At 48.6% G+C, this 25,910-nt stretch overlaps 1 protein-coding gene across 1 annotated transcript in view; it reads left to right on the top strand.

Moving 5' to 3' along the window:
• ADAMTS16 (ADAM metallopeptidase with thrombospondin type 1 motif 16) overlaps positions 1-25,910 on the top strand; it is a 145,487-nt gene that overhangs the window by 75,599 nt on the left and 43,978 nt on the right. The window contains exons 9-15 of the mRNA XM_032337819.1: positions 635-730; positions 5,496-5,644; positions 6,960-7,132; positions 8,886-9,016; positions 10,928-11,051; positions 11,466-11,710; positions 13,671-13,809. Of these exons, the coding sequence (XP_032193710.1) occupies positions 635-730; positions 5,496-5,644; positions 6,960-7,132; positions 8,886-9,016; positions 10,928-11,051; positions 11,466-11,710; positions 13,671-13,809 (1,057 nt within the window). The remainder of the gene's footprint in view (positions 1-634; positions 731-5,495; positions 5,645-6,959; positions 7,133-8,885; positions 9,017-10,927; positions 11,052-11,465; positions 11,711-13,670; positions 13,810-25,910) is intronic.

Raw genomic sequence — 25,910 nt, 5'->3', positions numbered from 1 at the left:
TCAAATCAAGACATGCAAATGGCTATCAGACATAATCCTCTTTTTTTTAATATTTTATTTATTTATTTGACAGACAGAGATCACAAGTAGGCAGAGAGACAGTCAGAGAGAGAGAGGGGAAAGCAGGCTCCCTGCTGAGCAGAGAGCCCAATGCGGGGCTCGATCCCAGGACCCTGGGATCATGACCTGAGCCGAAGGCAGAGGTTTTAACCCACTGAGCCATCCAGGTGCCCCAGACATAATCCTCTTTAATCTGAAAATGAGCATTCAGACTTGGAGAGCTTAGTGAATGGTGGGTCAAGAACGAATTATAAAATGTTGGGTTTTATCAGTTTTTTTAATTTTAATTTTTGTTTTCTGCAACCTCTGGATTAAGCATATTTTACTTCTTAATTTAGAAAGTATAAGTTTGTTAAATTTATGATAAAATACATATGAATAAATAAAGTTGCAGGGGGTGGAATTAAGTTGGACCACGTCTAGAACGTGAGTCTCTGGGTCTTCTTTCTATATACTGCTAAGTTATTATCAGCTTTAAATTTATATCAGCTGTTTTCCCCTTAAGTTTTTCAGTGATATTTTATTATAGATTTGTGAACTATCTGTAATAGTGATGACCTTTTCTCTCTGGTAGGATATTTGTAAAGCCCTGTGGTGCCACCGGATTGGAAGGAAATGTGAGACTAAGTTTATGCCCGCAGCAGAAGGCACTATTTGTGGACATGACATGGTAAGGAGCCAATCTTAGGTCAAGAGTCATGTTCAGATGTCAGAGCTGTTCCACCCTTGCATCTCCCCTCCTCCTGCATTGGTATTTTGTCAGCCCATGTTCCTCGTTTCCATGTGCAAATCTACCCCCAGGACAGAAGATGGTGTTTGATTTATATTGATACTGTGAAGGCAGCTCCTTCTTCCTTTTGCCCTTTTCCTGATGGTGTAACTGATGGGCTATCTGCAATCAGTAAATGTATATGCCAGGCAGCAGGTGCGACTACCTCTATTTAATAAGGGGAAACATTCAACTCTTGCCCATATTTCAACCATGTACAGAATCTGAGTTAGATAGTATTGTTAAAGACACAGAGGCTTTGGTGGGGGAAAGAAATATATTAAGAAGAAATACATTAAGAGCATTTATTACTCACTGGAAGAGAATAATTTTATTGTTGAAATTAAAAAATAAATTACCTTAACCTCCAAGAGTAGTATTCTGATTCCTTTTGCATTACTTTTTAAAATACAAGGCTATTGATAAAGATAGAGATATATTGGACCCAAATGATCCCTGAACCCATTTCTGTGCCACTTAGTGTGTGACCTTTTTATTTAAGATTTTTATTTGTTTAATTGTCAGAGAGAGAGAGAGAACACGCATATGCAGGCAGAGGAAGAGAGAGAAGCAGGCTCCCTATCAAGCAAGGAGCCCGATGTGGGACTCGATCCCAGGACTCTGGGATCATGGCCTAAGCCGAAGGCAGACGCTTAAGCGACTGAGCTACCGAGGCGTCCTAGTGTGTGACCTTTTTAGTGACACTAATGCATATGAAAGAGATAAATGTCTAAATATCTTTGATTCTAAATAGCTTAGATTCCAAATCAAATTTATAACAGCCTCAGTCTATTTAAATGTGAGCATGGGCGGCAAGGGTTAAAATGCTAGCAAACAGTACTATCTCATGCTTTCAGGTTAAATTATTGCAACACTGACTGAGAGCTGCTCATGCTTATGTGAAAAGAACGCCCAGAGACTGTTTCTCCTGCACACCTCTCGAGCTTTATTTGAAATCCCCCAGAGAGGGTGGGAGTGGGTTATTAAATCCTTCCACATATATAGCAGCAGTACTTACATAACTCATAATCTCCCAAAATTGAATAAAAATGCTTTTAGACTCTCAGAAGAAGAAAGGGACATGGGGATGCACCATGGTGTGGAAATGCCCATTGTCGCAGGATGCCGGGGAATGTGCCGCAGTATTAAGTTGCCCGTGATCACTTTCTGTACATAATTATCTAAAATTTACTCTTCAGGTGATAATTTGCAAAATTATCCTCATTTTCCAAGAGATCGGCCACCATCCCACTCTTGCCCCTGAGTTCCAGCTCACACGGCAGGGCACAGGGTGCTTCTCTGATCACCTGCTTCCTGTAGGACTGATTTCAGAGCTGTGGGCCTTCCTCAGAATAACCTATATATTCTGCTTAAATTTTATTTACCCTGAAAGCACAGTTACATTGATGGTCCTTGGTATTGTTAAACCATTTTTTTAAACCATTTTCCCTTGTATTTCCAAAGATGGATCTTTCCTTATTATAAAAAAGAATTAGTGCATCTTAAGCCAGAATATATGCCTAAAATTACCCAGGAATGATGTGTTCTGCCCTGAGGCTGCATGGTGGCCATGGTGGTACAGCATTGGAGGCTCCTGTGAAAGGTCCCTTTGCTGTTAGTTGTGCATTTTCCTGTATTATGGGTTCTTGTGTGTCCCTTTGGCTCTTCGATTTAGACATGCATATTACCGGCAGTCAGTATCTCAGTACTTTGGATATCCCAGAGCAGTTGGTGTGTACTGGGAGTAACCATACTGTTTCTGTGTACCTTTCTCCTGTGTGGGAGCCTATTTCTCTCTACACTGTGTTGCCTTTGAGGCTTGTGCATGGTGGTAAATGGGACTACATTGCATCTTGTGGTATCAGATTCCATCCTTAGTACATGACATACTTTCAGTCCTCACAATCCCCTGTGAGGGTGAGCCCCTTGCAGCACCCCCTAGTGCACTCAGGAACCTTCCAGGGAAAGGATACTTAGGTCCTTTATGAGCACACCATGGGGAATCCAGGACAAGGGGTTCAGACTACAGCCTAATATATATGAAAGCTGATTCGAGCTCTCTAACAATTGTGGGTCCCACGTTGTATTAAACCATTCCACATTATGCTTATACTTGGTGCTAGGTACTTGGTCTGTCTTATTGAACTGCATTTTGGGAACAATTTATTCTGGTAGTTTGGACCATCCCTAAGGTTCTCAGGGGAACATGTAGACTCAGAGCCTCCAAGTAACTTGCCTGAGGCCACACAGCCTCAGAACTAATACAGAGGCTCCTTTCTCCCCATATCCCCAAGTCCACTCTTGTATTTTATCAAGGTGCTTCCTGTGTGTGCTGGGTTTAGGTGTGACATGCAGACTGTGGGGATAGCATCATAGCAGAAACACGCATTCATCACACCATCTTGCGTCCTAAAATACAACCTTCTCTCAAAAGCCAGTGTCCCTCAATAACATATAAAAGGGTGAGAAACATGGGATGGTCCTCAAAAACTTAACCGGTGTTTCAGTGGAACACAGGCTCTTCCCCTGACCTGCTCACAATGCGCTTCATGGGTCTGTGACCTGTGTGGAATTCTACTCCAGGTCATTTGTGTGTGTGAGTTCACATGTTTGTGTGTCTGTGCCTGCCCAAACCCATGCATTCCCCCAACCTCCATGGGAGAAGGGACAGTGCTTTCTCCTCAGATTTTCAGAAAGTTTTTTTTTTTTTAATAATATTTAAAAGAATAGTCATTTGAGGATACTGTAGTACAAAGAGCAGAAATTGCCTTGGCAAGTCTGCTCATGGCAGAAATAATTGTGACAGTTGGAGACAGGGAATCGTGCAGATGTCCATGAAGAGAGCAGAACCCCAAATACAGAATAAGAGACCTGTCTACACACTTCCAAGGGGTGAGCTCCAGACACACTGTGAGGTGGAGACACAGAATGGAAGAATGTGTCGTGTGCTATCACTTACAAAGTTAAGAGTATACTCATCTGTATAATTATTTTCCTACATTAAAAATAAAAAGAATAAACTGTAAATTTTTAAGAAGTAAATATTTCGTGTCACTTTAAAACAAAATTAAACCAAATTACCTTAAAGTAATCCTTAAATACCAAAAGCAAAATCCACTTAACAAGCTTGTTGGCGTAATCATAACCAGAGAGGAAGAATTATGTCAAGTGACTTTAAAACCTGAAAACATTTTCTGAGTTTTCATCTTGTGGGTTCCTGTGTTCCCATTTTCTGTCTTTGTATCAGAAAGCTCTGACCAGTTGATTCTTTTAATGGGACAAAACAATCAGAACAGACACCGTCCTTGTCCCTCCTTGTCCCTCTCTGTCCCTCCCTGCATGAAGTCCACAGGAGCTGGCCCCGCTTTTTCCAGATCCAGCTCTCTCTCTGGACTCATGAAGCCATCAGGGAGCAGATGCCTTGCTGACAGCTGCATTCCCCCCTGTTGAGTTGAGGGTGTCAGGGGGACTCCAGGACTTTGTTTGATCACCTGGGGTGTGGCCAGGAGGTAACAAAAGAGAGACATATTTATTTATTTGTTTTTCAGAAAGAATTAAAAAATTGAATGGACAAGGTTTTAGTCCTCACTACTTACGTTTAGTTTTTCTTCCTTAAATGATATTTAATCAAACTATTTGTAACTGCCATTTCTGTGTAGCACCAATGGTCAGACGCCAGCAACTTGGTGTGTTTTCACTGAACAAAATCAGTAATGGAAGTGTTATTATTTTCCTTTTGTAAAGCGCCATTTTTTTCACCCAGAACAAATCTGGTGGCCCTAATCTTGGAGACAGACAGGAGGAGGCCTCACCCCATCCTCCAGCCCAGTGCTAAGGCTGGTTCTGCTGCCCCACGCAGGCCAGCAGCAAGGGACAAGCAAGTTTGTTTTCTCCTCTCAACAGACGGCCTGAAGATCCTTGAAATCTACACCAAGCCATGGGTAGCAAACCAGCACGGCTGAACAATATTAGATGTTGTGTGTCCTTTATGTGTGATGGCAATGAAGAAAACCCATGGTTTTTAGCATGAACTAACACTGATGGGCAGTCCTCTTGAGAAAGGAGAGCTGATAGCATCTCCAGCTTCGTAGGGACAGATGGAGCTCCTGTGAGAGTTGTTTTATCTCCATGGGAAGCCGTCTGACCTCTGACATGCATCCGCTAACAACCTCCAGGCTCCAGTCTCTGAGCCCAGGTGCTGGGGAGTGAAGGCACAGAGTACTGGCCAGAAATGACCAGGTGTTGAGTCACATGGAACCTCCAGCTGGACTTTTCTGCCTGAGACTCCGTCTGTTCTCAAAGAACTATGAAAAGCACGTTGTTCCAGGAAAGGTTGGAGTTCACTCACTGGAGAGCTCAACCATGGGGCTGAACGTCTGTGCAACACCCCTTAATTAAATGTGTTGAATTCCAGCAGCTCAGACGTTAGAAAAGGATTCTTCTCTAGATCTTCCCTCTGTGGGGATTTATAAAACCACGTTAGGTTTGGAAAGAAAAAAGAAGTTACATTAACTTCTTTTTGTTAATGAAAAAGATGTGCTGCCTGAAGGTGGGATGTTGGTGTCTGCATGTCCTACAGAACTCCCCAGCGACGGACTCAGTCAGTGAGTCATGTCAACCTTTCTTTTTTCTTTCTTTCTTTTTTTTTTCTTTTTTTGACTTCTAGTGGTGCCGTGGAGGACAGTGTGTCAAATATGGTGATGAAGGCCCCAAGCCCACCCATGGCCACTGGTCGGACTGGTCTTCCTGGTCCCCTTGCTCCAGGACCTGCGGAGGAGGGGTGTCTCACAGAGACCGCCTGTGCACAAATCCCAAGTGAGCACATCTGCACTTCCTTCTCACGAGCACTTTCTAAGCTGTGAACCTTCCCAGCAGCCTCCGTATGGTAATACTGATCTGTACGTCACATAGTATCGTAGGAATCAGTGAGAAGGTACGACCCCTGGATGGAGCTGGAGAGCATTATGCTAAGTGGAAGTCATATCATATGATTTCACTCTTATTGGAACTTAAGAAACAAACAACAAAGGGAAAAAAATAAAAGAAGTAAGGAGACAAAGCAAGAAACAGACTCTTAACATGCCACCGGTCACCAGAGGGGAGGTGTATGGCGGACAAACAAAACAGGTGGTGGGGAGAAAGCGTGCTCCGTCATGACGAGCCCCAGGTGATGTGTAGAAGTGTTGAACCCCTCTATTGCACATCTGAATATTACTCTGTATGTCAACTGTATTAGAATTATTTAAAGAAAAAGAATAGCTAAATAAGGAAGTCATTTTAGTCAAGTATTTCTCAAACAATGGTGTCTCTTTGGTATATCTTAAGATGCTAAAAAGTATTTGACCATAGCACAGGGAAACAGACCCTGCAGTGATACTCAGGAAATGGATTTTTACCACATTTATGTGCAATTCCAAGAGTCTCCCTTAAAAAGCAAATCAATCATGAAAGCATAGAGAAAACAAATGAATAAGAAGTCGGTAAGAACAATTTTTTATGTGAAATAAAGCCAGATATTTGGTTTTTCATCCAATATATTTACTTTGGCAACCATCAGAGGCGGTCCCCAGAGCAGTGGGGTGGGGACTGTCCCAGTCCTCCTTAATCACCTCAGTTGGTTTAAAACATGAGTCCTGTTGCAGCCTCGTGGTGGTGTCTCTCATGAGTGACGCCCAGTGCATCCCTTGCATTGAGAAGAGGCCGTCTCTGTGCTGGGTCCACATGGATTCTAGGAGTGAGCAGAGCCTCTTTGCTGTCAGCACCAGCCAGCGGGAGGTGACTGTTCCTGAGCTGATCTGCTGCCCTGGCCTGGCCGCAGGAAGCGGACAGCAGCCAAAGGGATGGATTTGGATGTCCGCCTCAGCCCTGCCCTCTGTCTGGTGTGCCGGGCTGCTGGGCACCAGCAGTGAACAGGTGGCAAGCAGACCCACTTCCACACTGTAACTTGCCCTAGTGACGTCAGGAACAGGGATCATGCTGTTGATGGTGAAAAAGTCATGGTCCCATTGGGGTGCAGACTTCTTCCTTCGTCACTGTGAGCCATTTAACTGGATCTGCTCATCTCTCCAATAAGCCTAGTTTCCAGCGAGGGGAGAGTGGCTATTAAACGCAGGGTTTCTTCCTGTTGCAGACCATCGCACGGAGGCAAGTTTTGTGAGGGATCGACTCGTACGCTGAGGCTTTGCAACAGTCAGCAATGTCCGCACAACAGCGTCGACTTCCGTGCGCTGCAGTGCGCAGAGTACAATGACAAGCGCTTCCGAGGATGGCGCTACACGTGGAAGCCATACACCCAAGTGGAAGGTGAATCCTAAATCCCTCCTCTACTAACGACCCCATGCTTTGTTACCTGTACTCTTTAGAGGGGTGTGATCTTAAGTGCGCTGTTTGGACAGACCGTACCGCTGTGTGAGGTCACTGACCCAGGCTTTTCGCCTGCCCCACGGCCACCAGCTTCTGGTCTAAACTAGACCAGCTGTGTGGTTAGAAATTAACAAGACACCGGAGGGTGTGCACCCTACAGTGAGATCTTCAAAGATGTGACGAAGCGTTCAAAATAGATGGTGTAGTGATCATGGATCAGTGTTTTCTCATTACACATCCCAGCAGATGATGGTGATGTTTCTCTCAGCTTCTCACCCACTGAGCAGTTATCATGGCCAAAGAATCAGAGCAAGTCTAGCATCTTTTGGAAAATTAGGTAGTTTTCAAGCCTACTATTTTCAAAAGTCTTGATTTAAACCAAGAAGTTTATTTGCACCCTATGTCTGATTTTACTATCCAAGTTGAGAGAAAGATGTATTATTCTTAAGATTACAGTAACTTGAACCTGGTAGCTCAATTGGCATAATTTAAGGAGAAATTCAAAGAATAGTTAGTCATCTTGCTCTTTGAAACTGGGAATACTGTCCAAGCAACACTTAAGAAATACGTGAATCTCCCCAGTCTTACCCTTCTCCAGCCCAACAGACATAGTGTTTTCATGGTGAGAGCTTTACGAAGGCAGTACGGCCTCAAAGAAAAACTTTAAAGCAGTTTCACACAAAGCATTTTTGGTTGTGTTTTGAACTCTTAAACTCAGTAAAATTTGATCCAGTGAGAAATAAGTAGGCAGGAGAAAAAAAGAGAAAGAACTTTGAAATTGAGGTCAACATACGTGTATTATTCCTGACTCCACGGTCTCAGGAAATAAACACATTAATCGTGGAGGCACATACTCAACTCCATTCCTAGGGTTATTCAGTTCGTTTCATCTTATATAGTGAAGAAAATATTTGTAGATGAGTCTGAGCCCATGAAAATTCCTAAGGCAAGACTACATTTTCGTCATCAACTCTTCCGTTCTTTACCAAGAAGAAAGAAGGGGAAAAGTTTCTATGAAAGTTCATATTAATTATGTAAACCATAAAATCTTTGAAACAGATTATCAAGAGAGACAGTAGACCTGATCCACCATGCTTAAGTGTACAATGATACCTACATTTTCCATGTATCCATGTGTTTTGACAATCATTGTATTTATAGGAAACATTAGCCTCTGGTTATCTTCTGGAGATTTCATCTAAAAGTTATCCTTTTATCGGTTCAAAAATATGTGTTTCATCAAATGTGCTATTAAGAAATTTGGTGATCATTTGATTCTTTTATTACGTTTTTGAGAATTTTATATATTGCTACTAAATTGTAATGACCTTTTTGCCTTTCTACAAGAGAGTAGTTAATTATACTAGTAAAATAGTGAACAGTTATGTTGTATTCAAGTCAACAAATATTTATTGAATGCCTACTATGTGCCAACGAACAGGATAGGAAAGGACAAACAGAATAAAAAATTAGTAGTGAAGACTTATACAAATTAAAAATTAAAGGAAAAAACCCAAGCCTCATGAGACCACCACAAAAAAAAAAAAAAAAGTATTTGCAATGAATGTTGTGTGGGAGTTATTTTATGGGGGAAAAAAGAAAACTTTAAAAAGTCTATCTAAAATTAAGAGCAAAAATGATCAGAGCTTAAGTCTCTTTCTTATTTGTGTTTGTGTGTGTATTTCTTTTTAAGATCAGCACTTATGCAAACTCTACTGTATCGCAGAAGGATTTGATTTCTTCTTTTCTTTGTCAAATAAAGTCAAAGATGGGACTCCATGCTCGGAGGATAGCCGTAATGTTTGTATAGATGGGATATGTGAGGTAATAATGATCGTTCATTCATTCAACACACGTGTCCAGACAGTCTGCTCTGTGCCGGGCATCCTCTGAGGGGCTAAAGACACCAGGCATCTGAACTCTGCCCTTTCTCTCCGACCCACAGCCTGGGAGGGGGAGGGGGATGCCATAGGAAGACACACGGAGACACATGGGGTTGGTTGCAGTCAAAGTGCATGCAGAGGACGGGGAATGGGGGAGATCGGATTCCTTCCGAGATACAGACCCGGAGAATTTGTGGGGCTCCTTGGAGAAGGGAGCTTCTGAGCTCAGTCTGGAAGGGTGAGTTGGAGGAGTCTGGGGGAGCAGTCTGGGAACAGGGTCCTGCGAGAAGGAGTGGGTTTGTAGGACCCGACTCAGGTGTCAGAGTACCCGAGGGCAGGCAGGGCCGGGGGGCCGAGGGAGGTGACAAACGGGAAGGGGTGTTCAGAGGGTTTGTATCCTCGAATCAAGAAGGAACAGGCCCCAGGAATGAGGAAGAGCAGAGTGGGGTCAGCCTGCAGCAGCACGGGCAGCAACGCAGACAGGGGCAGCGTTGAGCCCCGAGGCCACTTTGCATCCTGTAGGGGTCTCTTTTCTGGAGGGACTTGGAAGAGAGGCTGTGAAAGATTTGGTGGCAAAGTGACCATAGAGCCCTGAGCTCACCACCCCATGCCGAGTTGAGACGGGGAAGGAATTCTGTTATACGCAGAAATTTAAAGCCTTACCGGATCAAATACACTGCATGTGAAGGATGGGTTCTTCCTTGAACTGATTCAGTATGCGCACCCACCAGTCCGAGACCGTGGTCTTCATTTCAGATTTCTCTAAGTTGGAAGACCCGGTAAAGCTGGGTCCGCCACTGAGACACACGTTGCCATCCTTTTTACTGGGTGAAGATCGACTCCATTCTACCCAGCTCTCTTTCAGCGTTCATGTTCAGATCTCTGTCCATTTGGTCCAATTACTAGTTGACTTGTTAAGTATTTCATTATTTTCAGGTATTCTTAACGATACAGTGTCACAATCCCTTACGTGTAATTCTGAAACCCCAAAAGCTATGAAGCAGAAAGTGTATTGGGCTGCACAATGTAAGCGTCCCTGAATTTGTTTGCTGGCCAAAACCTGCCCTCAACTGATGTGAGAATATTTGTCAGTTTTATTTAGTTCGCTTAGAGTGACCATGTTCGCATTTTATTATAGGAACATCATTTATGTGTTTTATTATGGGCACTGCCCTGGGTCCTGCTGGGATTTGCATGTTATGTGCATAATATGTAAATTACCTTCCTAAAATCCAAAAACACTGAGTCCTGAAATGCATCTGGCCCTAAGGATTTCAAACAAAGAATTGCTGGCTATAGTTACTTCATCTCTGAATTTTTTACTTGTGTATACTAAACTCTTTGTTGGGAAGTGTAACATTGGCAGGTACCATAGACATTATAAAGAGCCCCTTAAGTTCTAAGATAGTAAACAAATACCGCCCATTACATAATTTACTGCTGGGAATAATCCCACGTATTACTTCTCTGCATTACACACGGCACTATAGAGGCATGGCGGCAGGGTCCAGTGGACCCTCCTGTGGACACACTGCTTGTCATTTACTAAGAGCTTTGTGTCAGTCTGAAATGCACTGTTATCTCCACATGACAATCTGAGAGATTTCGCTGAGGGCTCCAGATACTGAGGTCATGTAGTAGTACTGAAGAGAACAGATGTCAGGGTCTCTTCCTTTGGACCCAAGAGTCGAGTTACAGTCTCGCTGTGCACATATTTGGTATCCAATAAGTATTTGTTAACTACCCTGTGTGGGTGAAATGTTCTGCTCTTATGGGGAGGTTTCTCACTGGAGGTTGGTGACTTCGCTCTTGTCTTCTCTTGCATGGATGACCTGTGACCTCGGTCCCCCAGAGAGTCGGATGTGACAACGTCCTTGGGTCCGACGCTGTGGAAGACTCCTGCGGTGTGTGCAGGGGCAATAATTCAGACTGCACGACGCACAAGGGGCTCTACGCCAACCCCCATGGCGCCAACCGTGAGTACGCGGAGCTGCGGGCCGGTGTTGAGCAGAGAAGATACGAGTGGAACTTCCTGGCGGGGAACCCTTGAGGTGCAGTGGAAACAGCAGCCTTAAGGGTCCTGCAAAGACCTACACACTCTCCATCCCTGCTTTGCTTGTCAAGCCTTTCCTTTGGATGGGAAGTAGTTGTTAGGTTACTACTAGCGAAAATAATAATAGTTCTGCTCCAGTTTAAAAAAAAAAAAAAAAAAGGGAAGGGAAGAAGTCACTTAAAGAACTAGTGGAACTAACTGCCACACCAGAGTTCCTCCTGGTTCCCAATGTGGATCCTCAGGTTTTCGTGGTGGGGAACCCCAGGTGCGTAGGGATTTCGGCTCGGTGTGTTGAGAGAGACAGCACATTCTCTCTCTCCTCTTCCCTTCCCTGTAGAATATTATCAGATGGTCACCATTCCTCCCGGAGCCCGGAGTATCCGCATCCGCGAAGTGAACGTGTCTACCTCCTACATCTCTGTGCGCAACACCCTCCGAAAATACTACCTGAACGGACACTGGACAGTCGACTGGCCCGGCCGATACAAGTTTTCAGGCACCACGTTCGACTACAGACGGTCCTCCCACGAACCGGAGAGCTTGACCTCGTCTGGGCCAACGAATGAAACCCTGGTTGTGGAGGTAGACTCCAGCCTCTCACCTTCGGGCTGGGGTGTGGGGGTCCTTCTGGCGTTGGTGGGGACTGAGGGCCATTGGTATAGTTTTAAATGCACAGAAAGAGGTTTATAATTTGAGGGCGTCTCAGAAACAGCACTGATGGATGCCCTGGGGCCGTGGACTCGTTCTCTTTCTGGGGCCTCCTCACATTTGTACTTATGTCCATCAGGCAGCTCCTGTTCAGGGTTTCTTATTAGTGGATTTTTACAAAAGTCTGCCCTGGTCCTGCAAGCTCTCTGGCTGTGAGAAGCTGGCACACTCAGGGGACTCTGCCTGCACCTCTCTTTGGGGTGGGATCAGCATTGCACCAAATCCTGTGGAGTGGGAGCAAGATGAGCAGGGCCCCCGCTGTGCCCTCACGTGGGCCCAGTGTGCAGGGAGGGGTCTCGCAACAGCCTCCCGACCCACTGCCCTCCTGCTCCCCACCCACGGCCACAGAGGCTCACAAACTGCAAATAGGCTCTCCCTGCACCATGACCTGCCCCATGGGACTGAGCAGGTAGAGGTGGTCGGGGGTCAGTACTGCAGAACCCCTTGCATTTTTGTATTTCTATGCAAGATGAAAGCACTTGGCTCAAAAGCAGCCCCCTCAGCCCACAACTGGGTATGCAGACATGAGCCAACCAGATGCCCCCCACCTGCTCTGGGAGATGCTCCCCGGGACCGTCGGGGGGCGGCCACCCCATCTGCCCGTGTCCCGTCCCTTCAGACCCTCAGCTCTGCTCTCCATCCTGAATCCCTGCTCTGGTTATGTCTCCCGCCCTCTCGGACTTCAGCTGGAATAACCACACAGGAGAGATAAGGCAAATGTGAAGAGGAACACGGCTTGTTGGGAGCGTCTCGGGATGGGAGAAGAGTGGCAGAGGCTCAGGATATCGGAGAGCAGCGCAGTACCTGGCCATGTAGCCCCCTTTCCAGGGCTCAGGATATCTGGCAGGAGAGCAGCGCGGTACCCGGCCGTGTAGCCCCCTCTCCAGGGCTCAGGATATCCGGCAGGAGAGCAGCGCAGTACCTGGCCGTGTAGCTCCTTTCCAGGGCTCAGGATATCCGGCAGGAGAGCAGCGCAGTACCTGGCCATGTAGCCCCTCTCCAGGGCTCGCCCCTGTCCTCCAACACCTTCGGCAACTAGGACTTAAGCTGTGTTGTCAGGGAGGGGCCAGTGTCTTTGCCCGTGGGCACACCACATGAGGACCCCTAAAGGCTCTAAGTCTCAGAGATGGGATTTCTATCAACGGATTAATGGTGAGGTTCCAAAATAAGAAGGCTTCTCACTGAGATCAGTGGATCTGAGGCATTCGTGAGTGAGAATTGGAGGGTCCATATGACTGGGTTTCAAGCTAAGAAGGGAAGCGTTCAAATGGGAGATGCTAAACTATAGGTCACGGACAGGCACAACCTGAGAGATCTTTACTGATGAATCATGTTCTCCTGGAACTGCACGGTACATGCCAGTCGGCAAAGGAACTTAGCAGCCGGTCTCACTGATACCCACTCAGGAGGCCTGGGTTGCTTGGACTCACTAGGAAGTGGGACAGTGATCTATAGGCAGCGCTTTCTGATTCGGTCAGAAGGACGGGACTTGTGCGGGGTTCCAGGAAACAGCGGGGGAGTAACCAAATACTTGAGCTGGGCTGCAGAGGCGTCCGAAGTCGCGCGTGGAGGCCGGTACTACATGTGAGGTCAAGGAGTCAAATGTCCATGTTTTTCCTAATGTGCTTGGTTCCTGCAGACAGCTCACTTCCGTTTAGAAAGTTCCTACGGATTTTGGAGGATGGGCAGGGTTTCTCATTGTAACGTGCTTACTGTTGATGTTGTTGTTTATGTATTATTTACAAATTAGCTTTGATTTGTCAGTTCCACTTTAACTTGCTCTACCCCCCTTTTTCTTTCTTTTTTTGTTTTTGTTTTTGTTTTTGTTTTCCAGCTCCTGTTTCAGGGAAGGAACCCGGGCATTGCCTGGGAGTACTCTGTGCCTCGGCTGCGGGGGGAGAAGAAGCCGGGCGGCCAGCCTCGCTACCTGTGGGCCGTCACTCGGTCCGAGTGCTCCGTGTCCTGTGGTGGGGGTAGGTCACTTCTCACACCACCCCTGGTGGTGGGCACTGCGGGGCCCTGGTGCATCCGGGCCATGGGCACGCCGGACTCACGGGTCCACGCCGTGTCCCGGCAGGTAGCTCGGAGCTTCTGCCCGAGATGGGCAACCTGTCCCCGAGGGAGAGCAGAGAACAGGGGCTCTGGATGTCCCTGAAAGGCCTGGCCTGCCTTCTCTCATGCATCTACCTCAGCGAGGGGCTCTGAGGAGCTCGTGCTCTGAACTGGTTTCTCCTTTCCCTCCAAGTGAAGATGTGATAAAGTCTAGTTTTGTCGTTTGAGATTATTGAAATGAAAGTCACTCAAATTATTGTGGATTGTGCTGGGAACGAAAAATAGAAGCTTACGTGAAAACACCGTGATACAGTTGGAGGTTTGATCAAATGGTCTCACTCAAAAAATTTGTCATGAGGTCATATACTGAAATTCACCCAGAAAGCATAAGAATTTTATGCAAGTTGCACTGGAAATGACTAGAAAAGGCACGTCAAAAGGAGAATTTCACATGACAGTCGATAGCTTTGTCATTTTAATGCCGTAAGAAATAGACCATAGGCATGACTGAATCGATAAAGTTAGTTCACTACAAGAACATTCTCAGCTAGAGCCAGACATACTATAGTCTGATAAAGAGTGACAGGTAAATTTTTCAAATGTAGAAACACAATATTCAATTTTATCTGATATTTAGAAAACAGACAAATTTTCAAAAAGATATAAGATTTTAGCTTTGTGAATTCCTGGTTTAATAATTAAGCATAATATAGACAGTTGTATATTTAAGTAAAAAAAAAAAATACACAGAATGGGCATTTGCATAAAGTAAGAATCTAATGAATAAAGAAAAAGTAAAAATGGGATGGCATTGAAAGTATAGATTGCTCTGGGCAGTATAGACATGTTAACAATGTTTATTCTTCCGATCCAAGAGCATGGAATGGTCTTCCATCTTTTTGTGTCTTCCTCAATTTCCTCATGAGTGTTCTGTAGTTCCTCAAGTACAGATCCTTTACCTCTTTGGTTGGGTTTATTTCCAGGTATCTTACGGTTCTTGGTGCTATAGTAAATGGAATTGATTCTTTAATTTCCCTTTCTGTATCTTCATTGTTAGTGTATAAGAAAGCTACTGATTTCTGTACATTGACTTTGTATCCTGCCACGTTGCTGAATTGCTGTATGAGTTCTAGTAGTTTGGGGGTGGAGTCTTTTGGGGTTTTCATACGAAGGATCATGTCATCTGCGAAGAGAGTCTGACTTCTTCCTTGCCAATTTGGATACCTTTTATTTCTCTTTGTTGTCTGATTGCTGTTGCTAGGACTTCTAATCCTATGTTGAACAAGAGTGGTGAGAGTGGGCATCCTTGTCGTGTTCCTGATCTCAACGGGAAGGCTGCGAGCTTTTTCCCATTGAGGATGATATTTGCTGTGGGTCTTTCATAGATAGAGTTTATGAAGTTGAGGAATGTTCCCTCTATCCCTATACTTTGAAGCGTTTTAATCAGGAACGGATGCTGTATCTTGTCAAATGCTTTATCTGCATTGATTGAGAGGACCATGTGGTTCTCTCTTCTCTTACTGATTTGTTCTATCACATTGATTGATTTGTGAATGTTGAACCACCCTTGCATCCCATGGATAAATCCTACCTGGTCATGGTGGATAATCTTTTTAAAGCACTGTTGGATCCTATTAGCTAGGATCTTGTGGAGAATCTTAGCATCCATAATCATCAGGGATATAGGCCTGAAATTCTCCTTTTTGGTGGGGTCTTTGCCTGGTTTGGGGATCAGGGTAATGCCGGCTTCATAGAAAGAGTCTGGAAGTTCTCCTTCTGTTTCTATTTTTGAAACAGCTTCGGGGAAATAGGTGTTATTTCTTCTTTCAATGTTTGGTAGAATTCCCCAGGGAATCCGTCAGATCCTGGGCTCTTGTTTTTTGGGAGGTTTTGGATCACGGCTTCAATATCATTACTAGATATTGGTCCATTCAGGTTGTCCATTTCTTCCTGATTCAGTCTTGGAAGTTTATAGGTTTCTAGGAATGTATCTTGAGCACTGGAAAAAAAAAAAAAGAAGAAAAGAAAGAAAGAAAAGAATACAAGTAAGATTTTTTCAAAAGTAAAAATGAATTCAACTTTTTTTTTTAATTTTCAGCATAACAGTATTCCTTGTTTTTGCACCACACCCAGTGCTCCGTGCAATCCGAGCCCTCTCTAATACCCACCACCTGGTTCCCCTAACCTCCCACCCCCCTGCAGCTTCAAACCCCTCAAATATTCTTAATAGTTGCTCTAATAAAAGACATGAAAGAAATAGAGAAAAACAAAGATTGACAAAAAAAGTAAGTCTGGACAGTTAACACTAATGTGCTTGACCCACACGAACACTTCCCATCATTAACTAAGAATAAAATAATGAAATCATATTTAAATTCTGACATTAAGAGCTTTCTAAGGAAAAACAGGATTCTCTTCTGTGCACACAGAGAGCAGACAAATGGCTCTAATTACGAAACAGAGAAGGATACAGGCTCCTCGCTGGGGATGGGGCCAGACAAGCTGCCATGGTCCCCACTCAGGACACGGAGGAACAAAACTATGTTCATAGCCATCCCTGAACAGTAGCCTGAAGGGCGGCTAGTAAGGGGCCCCTCATGGACAAAGCAGCGCTTCATGTCGTGACCACTTGAAGGTCGAGACTTTGTCCTGCTTCGTCCTAACATGTGCTTTTTTTTGATCCACGTGTGATGGACTTGCCAGCCCTCCCCAGTAGTCTGAGAGCACACGGTCAATGGTCAAGGATTAACCGTAGAACGTCGTCTTCAGCTGGGGACGGTTAGTTCCCCAGCTTACCAGTGGCTGTGTTGAGGAAACAATTGACCAGTAGGCAGTGAATTCTGGTCAACTCTCTCTGCCTGCCTCTCTGCCTCCTTGTGATCTCTGTCTGTCAAATAAATAAATAAAATTTAAAAAAAAAAAAATTTGGCGCCTGGGTGGCTCAATGGGTTAAGGCCTCTGCCTTCGGCTCAGGTCGTGATCCCGGGGTCCTGGGATCGAGCCCCACATCGGGCTCTCTGCTTCAGCAGGGAGCCTGCTTCCTCCTCTCCCTCTGCCTGCCTCTCTGCCTCCTTGTGATCTCTGTCTGTCAAATAAATAATTAAAAAAAAAAATCTGGCTTAGAGCTATGTTCTAAACTCTCCACCATGCACCAGGCAATGTCTGGGGATAATGCTTTTTGCCCAAGTGAAAACATTGATGTGATTCACAATTAGCATTTCTCAGAAAAATCTTAGGGGTGCTGGGGTGGCTCAGTTGGTTAAGAGTCCACCTCTTGGGTTCAGCTCAGGTCACAGTCTCAGGGGTGCGAGGTTGAGCCCCACACTGGGCTGCACGCTCGGCAAGGGGCTGCTTGAGATTCCATCCCTCCCCTCGGGTCCTCCCCCAGCTCGTGTACGTGTTCTCTCTCTCTCTCTCTCTCTCAATTAAACAGAATCTTTAAAAATTTCTCAGACAAATCTTAAAATTGGCTGTGAACCAGCCTGTCATACTTTTCCAGTACCATTGTCTCCGCCATCACCGATAGTCTAAGGCATGAACTTTGTTAGTTGATCGATCAGGTTCCGAGAAGGGAACGGGACCGCGAGCAGCTGACACTGCTTCGTCCCTCACTTGCTCCGTCCACAGGCTGTGGCAGGCGCGTCTGACCCTCAGACTTCTCAAAGTCGGGAGGACACGCAGAGACCTTTGCTTCACTTCCGGTCTGTGGACTGAACAGTGACATAGTAACCTGCTCCCTCCCACGGAAAGTGTCTGGTGCCTTTCCAGGGTTACAGCCGGTGAAACAAGGCACAACAGCGCATCTCAGCCTCGGGAGGGAAGACTTCAGTCCTGCAGTCCTGCCTTACAGGCCCGAGGCACGATGGTGAGACCGTGAGGGAAATGACGTCCCCTGGCTCTGTCCTCAGAAACATGAGCGCTCTCCAGAGAGGAAGCAGACAGGGGTGCCCAGGGCTGAGAACACGCAGGGGACCCGGGAGCGTGGCGCAGGGGACGAGGTCCGGCGGACCTTGCATCGTCTGCCGCAGCACAGCTACTCTCCTCATCGGCCAACGTCACCCTCTCTCCTCACAGCCACTGCTCGCGTAGATCTTTCCCACCTTTGCTTGCTAGAAGGCTCCGAATCCTGCAGAAAGTGTCCCTTCTTTTTTTACACTCTAACAAAAGGGCTGAACTTGTCCTCTTTGGTCCCTGAGACCAAATTAAAATAGGTCTTGCTGTCTCGTCCTGCATTGGGTTACCTTTGAGCCACGTTCATGAAAATGCCGACCGTGTCTTTATCCAAGGCCCTGCTAAGTTACCCTGACCTCTTTGTTCCCAAAAAGCAGAGGAGACATGGAGGAAAGGCTCATCTTCTGGAGAGGGAGCACCTTTCTCGGGGCCTGGGCTGCGATGTCCACCCCTGCCCATCTCCACAGACATGCTCAGAGGACCAGGGTGAAACGGGGAAGCCCGACTCTTCCCGGGGATCAGGGATCCTTCAACTTGCCCAGAGCCTCCTGAGCTGGGACATAGCTCCCCGACCAGGGGCAGTCGTTTCGAGTGTCCGTCGGAGGTCAGCCCCATCGCCGAGTCACACCAGGCCCCTCTCACCATGCTCCCGCTGTGGGGAGAGTGCACATGTGCCTGGGTTCCCGGTCTCTGGTACCCACACTTGGCGCCGGAAGGACGGGTGCTGGGGACCCACAGCGAGACTAGTGGCTCCGCGGTCCGCCGTTTTGGACAGGTCGCCGTATCCAGGGAATCAGATTCAGGCCAGCTCCTTGTTGCAGGAGAACATCACGGGGCACCCACAGATGACTGTTGTCCTCACCCTCCAGGCTCTGGGACGCGTTAGGACAGCAGAGGCTCAGTGTGACCGTGCCAGGCAGAGCTGTCCCCTGCATGCCGCGGGGAGTCCCTGAGACTCGGAGACGCTCCCGGGACACCCCCCACTCTGGCTTCCTGGCCTTCTCCTCCCCGTCCGATTCCGGGGGTCCTCAGTGCTGGGTCATGACGCACCCGTGAATACTTAGCCCTGGCGATAGAAATGATGCTTCTCAAAAGACGGCGTGCATTCATTTGTGGAGTATTTTCTAGTGCTCCGTGTAGTTTTGCTTCCATGATTGGTTTCTTTCTCTTTATAAAAGAAGGATAAGGTTGGACCACAGCTGGTTTTCATTCTACAGTTAGAATCAGTGAGAACTTGGAGACAGGTAAAACCGTCGTCTTCAAGACGAAACAGACCCCATCCAGGTACTTCAGCAAAATATGAAGATTTAAAAGTGATTTCTGAAGAACAGGCCAGGGCTGGTTCCCACAAGATGGTAACAGTTTTCTGAGCACTGGGCTCATGAAGCCCCGTCTTTCACGGGGGCGCTCCGCTCTGGGCTGTCCCCAGTTAGGGGATCGCCCTCTGCAGCTTCCAGGCGTCAGCCCTCAGACGCGCGCTGCTCCTCTCTGCTCCGTTACCACAGGCCACGTTAGACTCTGGCCTGTCTGATTCTGGCACTCCCGCGCGCTCGGTGACTTCTGCTTCTGACAAGTCATTGAGCGATTGCAAGCCCTGCTGAGATCTTCCCAGATGTGTGCGCAGTCTGAGAAACGAGACCTGAGTCTCAGTAACCCTCCAACTAGGTGGTGGAGGAGACCCCGTTTCACGGGAAACTCATCTGACGCACCATTATCCATACCCTGCTGTGAAGACGGAGCCCTGGGACCCTCCATGCTGTGGGGCATGTGGCTGTCTCTGTGTTTTTATTTTCTCAGGATATTCAGCAATTTGAAAGCACTCAGAGCTAGAAATATTTCAGTTCACTTTTCTATCTCTCCTTGTTGATATGGGCTGGGGAAATCAATTTCAAACGAAGAGCTCAAGCATCCTGCCACCAACAAACGGATGTGACGGGCGGTGGGCCTCGCCACCCCAGGCTTTGTTACCTGGGAGATCCGTATCCCTGGGCCCCGCCGTGGGCGCCTGGGCCTTAAGCCTGTCTGCTGCCCATGTGGATGGCGAGGCCCTGCGGCCTGCGGGCTGTGGCGTGTGACTACTACCGTGCTTAGCCAGCACCCCTCAACCTGCCTGTGCCTTGCTCCGTACGTGTGATCTGATTTCATCCTGGTGAAAAAGCCCGGAGATATCAGGTGAAGTTCTCCTTCTGAAAATGCAAAAATGGAGGTAAATGCCATAGTAGGACTTGAAAAGGTAATTTTATGTACACTCTCAAGCCCATCTCGGCAGAATGCCCAGGGTCTGGGCCCATCAGCTACGCGGAAATCAATCATTCCAACACTCGATCCAACACTGTGGGATCGAGCGTCACTCGGGTCGGTTTGGTTTTGAGTCTCTTCCATACCATATTCCTATCCGTAAATTTTCTTATTGTCCAGAACTTTTCCCTGGGTCTGAGACAAGGACTTGGGGCCCCGGGTTTGGTGTTGCCTGGGTTCCGAGTGTGTCTCCACCGTGCTCACTGGTGCTGGGCCACAGGCCATGCTCCGACCCCAGATCAGCAGCGCTCTCAGTTTCCTGGCCTGGATGTCTGTGGTCCCTTTTACACTTGACCTGGGTATACGTCTGTCTTTGCTATCTGCTGCGCTCTCTCTGTGTTTGCCTTCTACGACAGCCTGGAAAAGGATTGGATCATGGCCGGTCATGGCCTTTGCTGCTTTTCATTAGCTGCTGAGCCCTCAGAGTCTAGCATCGGGCCTGACCAGCCACCAACGATCTATTTGTCACAGGGCAAATTCAGGATCCCAATGACTTTTTTTTTTTTTAAGATTTTTATTTATTTATTTGACAGAGAGAGATCACAAGTAGGCAGAGAGGCAGGCAGAGAGAGAGAGAGGGAAGCAGGCTCCCTGCTGAGCAGAGAGCCCCATTCAGGACACAATCCCAGGACCCTGAGATCATGACCTGAGCCGAAGTCAGCGGCTTAACCCGCTGAGTCACCCAGGTGCCCCTCCCGATGACTTTTTGATTCAAAAATACCCGAAGGCCGTGTTTGGAAAGGGTGATATGGGCTCATCCCGCTGTTACCCACAAACACGTGCCCCTCCATGGGGACGGCTTTGGCAGGGCTCCCTTGCCCCCCTCACTCCGTCCCCCAGACACGAAGCAGCGAGCAGGGCTTGGAGGTCACGTCCATCGTACAGAACTCGAGTTCCCTTGCTTCAGCTCCCGGGGAATAGAGTTTAAAACATTGCCCGCCAGTGTAGGAACTTCTGAAATAGAAAGCGGTGTGCATCTCTTTCTGTCTCAAACACAAATCAAACAAGAGGTTACAGTTTCTCCCTGTATATGTCATGTTGGATGGATGGAAAGACTGTGCCGGCAAGTGACGGGCTGGGCCTCGAGGAGTTTGAGGAGACCGCGTGACGTTTGTGCCCGGCCCGCCAGGCATCACGGCAAGGCCCTGCCTCTTAAAATCTCATGACCTTAGGAGCTACTTAAGCCTTTTATGCCTTGGTGAGTCCATCTATAAAATGAGGATAATAATATAAGCTGCCCTATAGGGTTCCTTTAAGGATGAAATGACAGACTACCTGTAAAGCTCCTAACACTCTGTCCAGCCAAATAAATGTCAGCCCCAATTCCCTTCTGTTAACGCTACAGCTTTGCCTCAGAAAGCAGACAGTTTAGGCTCCGAAACTCTTGAAGCAGGAGGGATCCTGTCATGATCTTATTTTCCATGAGGCCCCCCGGCAGGGACGAGGAGCACATTCCTCCTTATTTGGGATTATGTCGTCGCCTTCAAAGGAGTGTGCTCTTGTGCACACACGTGTGTGTCGACCTGTGCGCGTGCACACGCGCACCCCTGGAGAAATGCATGCACGGGTGTGCAGGTTTGTAGCTGCTGTGGCTGGGGGCGTCAAAGCGTGGCCCCCATCTTCCCGCCACACTGTGACAGAGGCCAGCGAGCAGGACGTGGAGGCAGCTGAGGGCACTGGTGTGAACGGAGGGCAGGATGGAGGGCGTGGAGGCTTCAGTCTGGGGGACAGATGACTGGGGGTCTCTGCTGCAGAGAGGCGTTCCGGTGACCCGCGTCCTGACTTCTCCACTTCCTTGGAGGGAGCCTGCCTCCCCTCTGGTGACTCAGGCCATCCGTCCCCACTCTGTCCCGACAGCCGGGATGACGTGGCGCCTCGTCTTCCCGTGGCTGTTGCCAGACAAGCCTCCTGACGTGCTGGACGCACTTGCCCCACACTGGGGGCCCCAGCTGTCTCTCTGTTTGGTACTCGGAAACCTCTTCTATAGAATTCTGTCTTCCCTTGGTCCCCCCGGGCTGGTGTCTCGGCGTCCATCCTAACAGCCCGTATGCCCTTCCTTACCCAAAGAGCAGACGCCCCAAGATGCTGAGTATGAAATCCTTACACTTGTGGTGAGCAGAAGTCTCTGATGAAGGACCCAAGGGAGCCCTTTGAACGGGGACCATAGACGGGGGCGCCTGGGGGGGCTCAGCTGGTGAAGCCTCTACCTTCTGCTCAGGTTGTGATCCCGGGGTCCTGGGATCGAGCCCAGCGTGGGGCTCCCTGCTCAGCGGCGAGCCCGCGTCTCCTCTCTCTCTGCCCCTCCCCTCACTAGGACTTTCACTATCCCTCAAATAAATAAGTAAAACCTTAAAAAAAAAATAGCACTGCACATAGACATGAGGGTTGTTTATGTTGTTTAATACTTAACACCTGCCGTATTACGTGTAGATGGTGGACAGACGGATGAGCCAAATGTGGGGCCCCCAGGAGCGCAGGTCTGGGAGAGCATGCGGGAGGGAAACATTCGAAGATCTGAGAGGCACCACACAGAAATCGAGGCTCACAGTCAAGGCTGAGAGAAGCACCATGACTGTTCTTAGCCAAGCCCGTGGGCACGGATTTTCTGGTCCTCGATCAAAGCAAAGACCTGATCTCACATGATTCTCTGTAGCTCTGGCTTAGTGGTGAAAAAAATTTTTTTCAAGGTTTTATTTATTTGACAGAGTGAAAGAGGGAACGCAGCAGGGGGAGTGGGAGAGGCAGAAGCAGGCTTCCCGCTGAGCAGGGAGCCCGATGTGGGGCTGCATCCCAGGACCCTGAGATCATGACCTGAGCCGAAGGCAGACACTTAATGACTGGGCCACCCAAGGACCCTGAAGAATTGTTTCTTACAGCATCACCCAAACCTGTTCCCAAGTAGCCGGGCCCCATGACACGACCCTCCCCCCGGGCCTCAGGTGCGCCGTCTGGGCTCCGCCCACAGAGCTGTGATGCGGAGGGAAACAGACGGGACTCAGCCTCCCCAGCTGCCCTCTGCCGAGGAGGGCAGTTCAGTGTGCGTGTGTGTGTGCATGTGCACCGGTACACAGGCGTGTGTTTTATGGGGCCTCTGCCGTGCTCTCTGGTTGGGCTCTCTGTGTCACAGCGGTGGCCGGCTGGGTCGGAGAGACACCGGAACGTCAGCTCCTTGGGCAGCCCTTGAGGCTCTCGATGCTGAGCCTTCCAGCGAGAAGAGGCGGGAGGGAGGGGGCGGTCAGGGCAGGGGCTGGACAGGCTGCGGGCAGGTAGAAGGCCCCGTGGGGGTCGCCTGGGCGGTCGGCCCCTCCTGCCCCACCTCTCACGGCCCGTGTCCACGATGTCAGAAGACAGATGTGCATTTTCATGAGGACCCACGTTTGCAGATGTCGTCATTAGTTTTCGTTAAAATGCCGTTATCAGAGAGAAAAGAAGACGAACCGCTCTCCGACCCAAGGTCACTGCGAGCGTTTTCACACATTCCACCCCATGTCTCTCCCCATGCGGCCCTTCCTGGGCGTCCCTCCTCTGGACTGGACGGTGACCCCGCGCACACTAGCATGCTGTGGGTACCCACCGCTGGCGGAGAGTCCCTTCTTAGGTGTGGAGGGAACAACCCCTTCTTAATGTGATGGTTCAGATTCCTGAGGGAGCACAAGCGTTACTGAGCGTGGTCGTCACAGTGATTTCAACAAACTGTTACGATGACCCTCCCCAGAACCCCCAAATTCCTTAGTGATTACAAGTTTAGGCTCCACACTTAGGTGGGAATTCTGAGGGCATCGTTCCTAAAAGTCTTGGGCCGAGAACATGTGTGCCCATGCGCGTGCACACACACACGCACACACACACACACAGAGTCTTGTTGGCTTGTGGGCACAGATCTGGAGCAGTGGCACGAGATCTGATGTACGGGGTTGTAAAGAATCCGATTTCACCCGCTGGATCCCGGCCGCCACCCATGTAAGATCACGGTGTGGGGAATCTCGTGGAGGGGAACAGAGACGCGCTGGGGGTGGGGGGATGACCAGCCCCCGGCCAGCAGCGGCTATCCCATGCAAGAGCCTGTTGGAAATGCAGATTCCTGGGCTCACTCCGGCCCTGGAGAATCCCCAACCCAGTCTGAGAGCCCATCCCGGGAGTGGCTGCGATTGGGTTCCTGTGAGGGCCCTTCCCTCCTAACGCACTGTGTGGAAAGCCCACTTGGCAGGCCCCTGCCCAGAGCCCGAGGCAGCCCTCACAGGCACGTCTGCGGTCCTGGTGTTCAGGAACCCGGGAGTTCCATTCCCGGGAAGAGCCGGCTGGACGCGAACAGTAGCTGAGCGAACACCGCTCGCTCCAGAGCAGCAGCCTTGAGATCGCCCCCCAGGGACCACGGTGGTCCAGGGGCAGCTCGGTGCTCTCTGGGAGGGAGCTAAGGCAGGTTAAGCGGACGGCGCGGAGGGAGTTACAGATGAGAACTTCCCTGGGAAACACGCGGCACCCGAGTCAGGCCGTTAGCATCTCCTCCCCATGTGACTTTCATCAGTCATTTTGAAAAAGGAGGAAGCAGTTCCTGCTAACAGGATCCCAGACCTACTTGCTGAGGCTGGTGGAGGAGAACTGAGGGCTGCTCTTTAACTGGCCGCGGAAGCTGCTGGGAAGCCAGGCCGGAGGTGGAGGTGGGCGTGACGCGCTCACCCCGTGGGTGTCCCTGCACGTCCCTGTGGGCAGCTCACATCCCCTCTGCAGGGACGGTCCTGCCAAGTGCCAGCCCCGCGTGCCCCCCAAGCCAGAGCTCCCGGTACCTCACCCCTGCCTTCGCTCCAGAGGACCTTCTCCTCCTTTCCAAAGCGGAGGCTCTGCAGGCGCCTGCACCGAGTCCCTGAGGTTCCTCACCGCCAGACTGGCTCTCCCTCTCCTGCTCCCTGAAGTGCTCAGTCCTCCTCAGCCTTGGACCAGCACCTCCTTCCCTCTCCCACGCCCGCCCTCTGTCTCTCGCCTTTGCTGCCCTCTCTCGTCCGTGAGGATGACCCTTCTTTCCCGCATCCAACCGCCTGCCCTCCTGCCCCTTGCTCTCACGTTGAGCTTTGGAGTAATTTAACTAGCACTGGCATTATTTCTTCTTGTACGTGTGGTGGGATCTGTTGGCATCATTTGACTCTTGCATTTTCAGGAATTAGGTCTTCGAGATGGTTTTGTATTCTGTCTGGTAACGAAACCGCATAGATTGTTTCTCTCTTCTGAAGTTTTGCTGATTCAGAAAACCAGCTTTTTGGTAAGATTTTAAATATTATGCTTATAAATTTGAACAAAGCTCCCTCATTAAATTCTCTTCATTTCTTCTGCGTAGGATGTTTTCTTGTTCTCATTTTGTATCTTGCATATTTGTGCTCATTCCTTATTTTCTTCATTAAGTGGGTGTGTCAGCGGCAGGTTAGTCAGGAAAACACAGGTCCCTCTAGGTGTGTCAGGAAGAACTCCATGTAAAGAACATTTGCTTGCAAAGTAGTTGGGAGGGTGGGGGAGTAAAGGTCAGAGAGCCGCCATTCACTCTCAGAGTCACTCTGGCTATTTCAGAGCCAGGAGGCTGTAGAACAGTCCAGAAATCACCTGTTAGGGGAAGAGCCAAACCACCCTTGGCACAGATGGTTCCCAGGAAAACGGCTGCATTACCACAAAGGTGATGCTCGCCACAGTGCACGCTCAGACCCGCTGTGTCCACGGAGGTGGCTGTGTAGCCCTGACCCTCTTCTGCTCCCCACATCCTGGGCTGTGGCCCCTCCTCGGTGGGATC

This window comes from Mustela erminea, chromosome 3, assembly GCF_009829155.1.
Source record: "Mustela erminea isolate mMusErm1 chromosome 3, mMusErm1.Pri, whole genome shotgun sequence".
Taxonomy (NCBI): Eukaryota; Metazoa; Chordata; class Mammalia; order Carnivora; family Mustelidae; genus Mustela; species Mustela erminea.
This window is presented reverse-complemented; position numbering and strand designations above follow the sequence as displayed.